Source organism: Anabas testudineus, chromosome 11 (genome assembly GCF_900324465.2).
Source record: "Anabas testudineus chromosome 11, fAnaTes1.2, whole genome shotgun sequence".
NCBI lineage: Eukaryota > Metazoa > Chordata > Actinopteri > Anabantiformes > Anabantidae > Anabas > Anabas testudineus.
In genome coordinates this window covers 5509728-5518280 of record NC_046620.1, presented here as the reverse complement: position 1 = coordinate 5518280, position 8553 = coordinate 5509728, and the positions used below count along the sequence as shown (strand labels likewise).

Below are 8553 nucleotides of genomic sequence, written 5' to 3'. Positions count from 1 at the left end.
CAGAATAAGGTGTGGTTAAAACATCAACTTAAAAGCACAACATTAACTGACACTAGTATGTGACTGATGCTTAATCTGTCTTGAGTTTTCCATTCAAGCTCCATAATTTAATTCTCCACGTTGTTCTGTTTGTCCAAACATACTCTGAAGTACCGCTCAAGTCAGGGCTAGGTGTTCATTTAGAATTTCTGAGGAAAAACCAGACTGTGGCAGAGAGAGGCTGCAGCCAGCTGAAAACACAAATGAACCAACAGCACCATCTAATGGACATAATTCAAGAGGAAGGAAAACAAAACAGATCACTGAGGCAAATATGTTTAATGCTTACTTGTGTTCTGAATGGATGAACCATTCATTTAAAAGTATTGATGAACAAAATCAACATTGATTCAATTCAAACAATTTCAGATTCAATTAGATTTTGATGTGGAAATAACTCAACTTTTTAAAATCTTAAATAAATATCTACAAATCTAAAAGAAGTATGATGAGTAACAATAAGTTAATATTAGCTGCCTCCTCTGGGGTGCACTTATATGATAATGGTTTATAAACTGATAAATTAATGAGCACAATAAATAGTCTTGCATCCTATAAGAGACATCTGCATCCTCTTAAGGCTGATTCCATTTTAGTAGAAGCCAGTGTCTTGAGCAGCCCAGTTTGGCGTCTGGCAAAAAAAACAAAACAAACATTAGACCAAATGTTTAAACTATTCATACAAATGTTATCAAATTATATTCTATTTTCCAATTGCCATCTTTGAATTACTGACAGGACAAAAAGCAGCTGTTGTTTGCACAGTCGACCTTCATAATTTTTGGCAAAGGACTCAAATTAAAATCATGATAATCTGAACTTGAAGTAATGTGGTTGCGTGTTGCAGGCGTACAGCTCACTAAATATTTATAAGCAGAAAATCTGTGACAACAATTTCAGCCAACTGAGAAGGAAGATTAAGAGTCTGAGAACGCAGGATTTTAACACAGGCGCGACGTCTCTATATGATGTTTAGTGCTCACTGTACCTCATTCCTGTTGCTGTGGGCCAGTCGCTTTTCAATGTTCATTGCCAACATCTGGCTCCGAAAGGACAAGCTCTTGGTTTTCTCAATCACCTGCTGGTACGGGGACACTGCGTTGTTGCCCATCACAACATGACCCTGACAAAGTCACGACATATTTTTGTAAGAAGAACATTCTGCACTGCCAGCTGAATCCTAACAAGGCCTGGATGTCATGTCTGACAAGAGCAAAATAAATAATCTGACACAGCAACTGTATATCACTACACAAAGCAGCAGTACAGTCGGAGCTATTTATGTTAGGCTCAGTGATTTGAAGCTCATCTGAATGAAGTTGGATGAGTGAGTGCAGAGCCGCACCAGTTTGGAGTCGATCTTAGCATCAAGTCTGGCGTTACGAATGAGGTTGACGATCCACCTCTCCGCCTCCTCCGGCGTCATGTTGAGCTTGTCTGCCAGCATGCTGCGTGGAGAGAGAGATAAACGAGAGGGCATTTCAATTTAGTAATATCCTCAAAGTTCCTCATACAGTTCATATGCTTGGGGAAAAAGAAAATACTGCTTTTTAGAACAAAATCTAAAAAGTAAAATTACTTCAGAAGTTACAGAAGATGAAAAGATCTTTTCATGTTTTTTCATCCTCATCTTCTAAAGCAACTTTGCTTTCATAAATAACAGCACTGCACACATTGTTTCTGACAGGTAAGCCTATTTCAAACACGGCCTACTTGATGCTGATGCACTGATGAATTCGGCAAAACGTCTCAAAGATGAAAAGACGGGCGTTTTCAATGAAGTCCTCAAGGCAAGCGACCAAGAAGAAATCATTCACAAGAACCTGAAAGAAAGAAAAGACCTTATTCTGTAAGGACTGATCCCTTAAACACATTCATAGCATTTGCATAGAGACACAAGCAAAGAAAATGTTCCTACAATTAGCAGCTCTGGTTTCTCTGTCAGCAAGCAGCACATTTTCTAGGAAATGCAGCGTCTTTTTCTAAACATGTGATAGAATAACAGTCAACATTTTAACCATCAGACTAACGAGAATGTAGCTATAATTTCCAACCGTACCCAGGTTTTACTGGAAAACTGTCTACTACAGGCACGACTGAGCAGATAATAGCACAACACAACCACCACACATGATGTGCAGGCAACTATTTCCTGTGGTTTGGTTGTTTTACTTTGCCAGATTTTCAGCTATTAGTTATTCCACCCATACATTAAAATGCCTTGGTCAAACCTACACCACCTCACAATGAGGAGTATTTTTTCCCAGACTGTTGTTTTTGGTTCCTGGTGTGGATAATGAGGATATTTTGTTCTCAAACACAGATCTAGTCACACAAGCCCCACAATATCACACCACCAAAAAAAACACAAAAAACATTTTCTTCATTAAAACATATTTATGTATTAATGTGCTTTCAAATCTATTCAGGATGTCTGCTGCATCTGCTCATCCTGTGGTGTGATAGTTATATCATGTAAGGCTATTGAGTTTTGCTGTTTCTAGACAAAATAAAAAGACAATGTTGTGGCTCTACAGACTAAAACATTGTAATAAGTGTATGAAATTATAACAAACTTCATCAGCTGTGTACTATGCTAAGAGTTTTATAGGAGACTGAGATGTCTGTTTCTGTCTCTGTAATCAGAATGTACATTTATGAATTAATACAATTAAGACAAGTTCTCACTGCAGCATCCATGACAACATAACGCCTTAATAAACCATCTTCATTCTTCCTTCATTAAGCTCACACTCCACATCTGACAGGATAGTTGAGATCTTTGCAAGAACTGCATAATTTACACAACAGGACTAAAGGCCAATGCCTGAGAGGGCTCAGAGAATGTGCAAAGTGGTCCCCAGGCACAACTACAAAACTGTAGTCAAGGGCTTCCAAAAGAGAAGGCAACCAAGCCCCAAATCTGACAGCTGTTCCGCTTTGAAAATCAAACTGAATAAAAGTAAGAGCCAGCAAATCAGGCCAGACATGGATTTGCTGAGGCTAAATAGCTGCAAAGTTAAATGCCTGGGACTCAGGAGATCAGAGCACCAGAGCGAAGGGAAGCTCCATATTACCCCTTAGTCCCAGGAGACAGCTAGCTTCTATGGGGTGATTTAGGCCTGTGCACCATGACAAACACACACTGTCAAGCATGGAAACTCAAGTAGAAACTTTTGGGAGCTATCCTTACCGACTCACACTCCCTCAGCTTCTTCTGGGCACTATCAAAGTCGAAGTTCACATAGAGACACTCCACAAACTCTGTGATTGGGTCCTTGTATGTGTATGACTCCTGCAGGAGCAAAGAGAGAATCCATTATTCACAGACTGACTAAATCCTTGAGGCATGTTTGATGTAAATTTTTCTTCTAACATTTATTGGTCTTACCTGTTGAATGACTTTCACCAAGTCCTTGAGCACTTGCCGGCGTTTTCGTACATCTTTGTTGGTGATGACTGCAGTTGTAAGGTAACGCAGGATGTGTGGGCACATTGTCTGGATGGCATTCAGGTACCTAAAAACACAAAGGCAGCACACAGTGGTACCATCATGAGTTGTTATCGCAACAGATTTGGCTACCATCAGTCATTTTATTCCAAAGAACAATTTTTAACAGAAACACACACACAAACACACACACACAATGTGCCAAGAAATATTTAGACTGGGCTGTTTAATAAAATTTTGCATTGTATCTTGTATCTAAAATATCTTGTAATTTACTGAGGCTGGTAGAGGAAGAGCTCAATGATGTTGTCCCTGCCCTTTGGATGGTTGAAAAACACAAAAAGGGACCAGTGGATGAGCCAGGTCCTCTGCTGTAGTGACTGGAGAGGAGAGCTCACAGACTGGAAAGAAAGAGGACACAAAACTGTCATTTAGATGTACCACTTTACTAAAAGAAACAATGGCATGTACCTGTATGCTGCTCGACTCATGATTTTGCAAATCCCTGTTCTATTTATCTATAAACAAAAAAGGCTCGTATACAGTATATAAACTTGGTTTGCTCTTAGTCATTTACTTACATTGTTATCAATAGTCTCTCTTAGTCGTGTGAGATCTTCCATGGCAGCTTCCCAATTCTGCATCAGTATCTCAGAGGCCAGTTTTCCCCACAGAGAGCTCAACGCATTCCTGTCTGTTGAAGGAACCTGAGCAGAGGACAAACTCAGTCTATCAGTAATCAAAACAAACTATTTATTATGCAAAGAACTTTCCAATGTGGTTATTCTTACCAGCACACGAAAGAAGTACAGGTACTCTGCAGCCCCAGAGTAGTTACCACACTCATACTGGAATTTCGCATATCTATACAGGGTGTCGAGGTATTCTTGACGAAACTAAGAAATAACAGACAAAAGAAAGTTAAAGCACATTCAACAAGGTTCAACAACTAATTATATTGAAGTAACGTTTAACTTTGAGAATGCTAATTAGAAAAGGATTTAAGGCTAATAGAGAATGTAGGTGACAGCATCTTTGATTTTTTTTGGACAAATCTTGTTCATTTTTCATGCAGACAAGTGTTCTTTTAGTACACGTGATGTGGAGAATGTGTTCCAATTTATGTACCATCTAGTGACATAACTGTTATTCATCTGTAACTTATGCAAAAATATGAAATAAATAACAAACAGTAAAGTTGCAAGTAGTTACTGATCACTGAGTGAGTAATGTGCAGACTGGTGGGTGTTGTTTGATGTTTTAGGATTCTTAGATTTTCATAGCAGTCCTGCTGGCTCACTGTGACAGCTGGTTGTTATGGAAACAGAAAACACACACTGTGCAACCCACCTTATGAGACTAAAATGCAATGCAATATGCAAGATGGACAGCGTGAATACACCATTAACATCTCAAAACTTACATTGTGTTTTTCAGACAAATAGTCGAAGAGCATCCTCCCGTCTCTGATTAAGAAAAACAAAACGGAGAAATAGATATCAAATTAATCTACAGAGGAACTTTCTCATGTACTATACTACTATCTAGATAGTACCAGCATATAAAAAGAGTATCTGTATTTGTTTGACAAGCTGATCTGACCTTGTGGACTGCATCTGCCGAGTGGTCTCTGGGTCTTCAAACATCTTGACAATTGGCTCCGTCTCTGATTGAAGTTGCTTCAGTTGGGCCACTACAGTACTCCTCTTCTCCCTCAATGCTAAAAAAAACAACAATTACTAATTATATAATTTGGATTTTTTTTGCCTCGATGTTTTTCTGTATTTGCCTGTGGTCTTTGAGTGTGATGTTCTTTATCATTATTTTTACCATATTAAATAACACCAAATAATCATCTTTTTTGGGCTTTTAACAACCACAGAGGTTGTGGTGGCAATGACAGTAAATGTTTTTATTCCTCAACAATTCTCCAACCAAACTGTTTTTGGCTAACATTACTATTGCGTTCTGATTAATTCAAAGTGTGAAGCAGCTAAAGTGACTGAACAATATTGGGATAAGGGGCTATAACTGATATTATTAATCAACAAATGGACCGGATTATTTTTCCTCAGTATCTGGATTCTTTGTTTAGTTCATAAAATGTCAGAAATTGCGAGAAGTGTAAATCACAATTATTATCTGTCTATGCTAATGTCTTTAAATGTCTTGTTTAGTCTCCAGTTACTTACAGAAGCAAATAAAGCTGCAAATAATCATATCTGATATAATTGACTAATAGATCTATGGTCTAGCATTAATAATATGAACTTTAGTTTGAAATTCACAAACTATTATAATCCCTTTCATTTTTACAGCACTAGATGGGACACACTAAAACAACAAGCTTTAATACTTGCTTTAAGTAAGTATTATTTAGTAGTCAACACCATGGCTATATAGATAAGTACATCACTTATAATAAACATGCTGTTAGTCTGCTGTCTTTCTTACAGTGTGGAATTTCCTTGTCCGGGTACAGGTTTTTGTAGACGTCCATGGCGAAATCCACCATGTTTGTGTCGCTGAGGAGGTCCAGCTTTCCCTGAAGAAGTTCTTTCTCATTGTAAATCTGTAAAGTAAAACCGAAGTAGCGTTAAATAACGAGTTGCCTTGAGACTCGGACACCAAAGACTAAACAGATGTACAAAAACCAATAAGCGTTTAACCGACGTTAAACGTATAATAGATAAGACTGCTGGCTACAACCCATTCAGCCGGTTGTAGCTAGGATTAATACAGTATGCTATGCGTAGTAGCCAAGTTAAAAACCTAGCAAGCTGAGAAGAAACAATACAATGCTAGTTACCAAATCCAGGTCCTGGATACTGGACTCACTTACTGTTACAACTACCAACATCATAGCTGGCGAGCTATCTAACGTGTTAGCTAGGCGGCTAACCGGCTGGGAGGAATCGGTGATAGCAACAACAGTATTTTGGTTCTAAATGTCCACTAATCAACAGTTACACCATAGCTTGACGCTGTAAAATGCAAAACTTGCTCTACCTCTTTCACAGATAGGAACTCCAAGAGAGGAAAGACCAAATGTCGATCCAGAAAATGTGCTATCTTAGTTGTTAAATCGTACTCCGCCATCTTGGCTGGCTTCAAATTGAAACTTTATTGACAAACAGAGCATGGACGTAACCCAGTGCGCATACGTCATCTGAATTTCCCGGGTTTTTTGTGGAGCGCTCTAGAATAAATAATAAATGATAAAGACATAAGAAAACTGCAAAAAAAAATTCCATGTTAAAGTAATAATTAAGTAATTAAAAACAAACAAGGAAGCAAAAATAGGCCCGCTATAGAATTACACATTTTAAAACACAAATGCATTTGTCTGGTTTCATAAATAAATGTGAAAATGAACATCATTACCAAATTATGAGCATCAGATAAATAGCTATCCTGCTTGGTATGTCACATTTTATAATTTAATTCAATGTGATTTAATTTGATGTCTGATAATGTTTAATCCACAGCCTTCCCTTAACATGTGGTAGCTATATAGATACCTTGCCTTGCTGACCCAGTGTACTCAGTGGATTGTTTTTTTTTTTATTTTTAAATTAGATGTTCATTTTAAATAATAAATGTGTAAGAGTTTTGAGCTCAAGCTGTGAATTGGTCCACATTAGTACCTTATTATCCCTGTAAATATTACAAAAGCCCCAGATAGCCAAGAATGAACAAAATATGTCTGTCCCTGCACAAGCTCATACAAAACATACACTTCAAATAAGTAGAAATGAAACAGGATAAGAAGATAGATTACATTAAATTTGTCTTTTGTTAAAGACATCCAAAAGAGCTTCTGAAATTGCTACGTGGATTCCACAATTTAGAACAAACACATGGAGCCTTTTGACTTGGTGCCAACCTGAACAAGTCTCTGCTGTTTTATTGATCTCCCAGAGTTCAGAAGCGGGATTGGTCAGACAGTTAGCAGCTGTCACCACAGCAGGGGCTGAGAGATGTGGGACTGTGAGCTTCATCAGCATTAGTCAATGAGAGGAGAGGAAAAAGCACTTCTCAGCCTGCCCGGGGATGTTACCAGCTCGAGCCAGATCAGAGAGTCAATAGTCAGGAGGACTTGTTTAGGGAGGTTGTGATGGCTGCACCTGGAGTCATTATTAAACCAAAGAAATACGCTCAAACACCTCAAACCTGACACAGTCGCTGTCAGAAAGCCAAAAGCAATGGTCCACTATGAAGTCAATTGAGGTTTATTAATAATTTAATTACAAAAGACAAAAAATATTAAAACATCGTACCAAACTGAACAAATCATGTACTATTACAGACTAAATTATTTCCCCACTGTATAAAATCAAGTATAACCCTTAACATTTCCATAGAGCTTAGCATAACCAAAAGCAAAAAAATGAAATTTTAGGAGCTGAATTGCAACAATAAATAAATAAAATAAAATAAAAATTTCAAGGCCAAATGAAGCCCTCTGAACGTTTCTGACGAGATAAAAACCTGTTATGGTAGTTTCTAACTCAAACCCGAATAAGCAAAGCAGCCCCATAGCATTATGCTGCCACCACCACTTTTAATTGTGGGAACGGAAAACCTGCTGATTGACTGGTCAGGTGTGGTTTGTACGCTGAACTAGGCTGATTTAGTCTTGTCATTTTTTTTTTTTACTTGATTCAATTCCAGCATCAATAAAATATCTCAATGAAACTCAGTGGAGATTTTGTCTTTGTTCTTTTGGAAGCAACTAAGCTACACAAACTTTTAATTATGGTTCTCTTCCATGAAAAATGCTGCATAGTGTAACTAGTTCAAAAACTGCTTTCTTATCACTTTGCAGTTCTCTGTGTTTTCTCAGAGGTCGCAGCTGAGTGTAGACGTTTTCACCAGTTTTTGAATAGCTGGGCAATAAATTGCCTCATGAAGTCTCCATTGAAGAGCTTATCCACATCCCACTATTACAGTAGACTGGAGTGAATGTCATTTTTTCTGGCACATGCTTCCACCCCTCACGTTTCCCTCTCTCTCCTTCAGTCTGTCCATCCTTAATGCCAGGACACATCCCGAACGCAATC

The 8553-nt window shown here is 38.1% G+C and overlaps 1 protein-coding gene across 1 annotated transcript; it reads right to left on the bottom strand.

The window, feature by feature from the left end:
• Positions 1–302: 302 nt before the first annotated feature.
• Positions 303–6603, bottom strand: eif3eb (eukaryotic translation initiation factor 3, subunit E, b). Its single transcript, XM_026350281.1, has 13 exons — positions 6500–6603; positions 5945–6062; positions 5093–5210; positions 4914–4956; positions 4282–4386; positions 4072–4197; positions 3767–3891; positions 3431–3557; positions 3233–3334; positions 1753–1862; positions 1385–1487; positions 1028–1162; positions 303–670 (listed from the first exon to the last, which is right to left on the bottom strand). The coding sequence occupies exons 1-13, from the start codon at positions 6587–6589 to the stop codon at positions 632–634; spliced, it is 1341 nt and encodes a 446-aa protein (XP_026206066.1). The 5' UTR covers positions 6590–6603; the 3' UTR covers positions 303–631.
• Positions 6604–8553: the final 1950 nt, after the last annotated feature.

What these genes read in the sequence shown, in the direction of transcription:
- eif3eb (XM_026350281.1), bottom strand. Translation starts at nt 6,589, where the DNA reads ATGGCGGAGTACGATTTAACAACTAAGATAGCACATTTTCTGGATCGA. An exon ending in GAGAGACTATTGATAACAAT is followed by an intron (nt 3,892 to 4,071) that starts GTAAGTAAATGA and finishes CTTTCTTTCCAG; the next exon opens with TCTGTGAGCTCTCCTCTCCA. An exon ending in CATCAGTGCATCAGCATCAA is followed by an intron (nt 1,488 to 1,752) that starts GTAGGCCGTGTT and finishes CTCTCCACGCAG; the next exon opens with CATGCTGGCAGACAAGCTCA.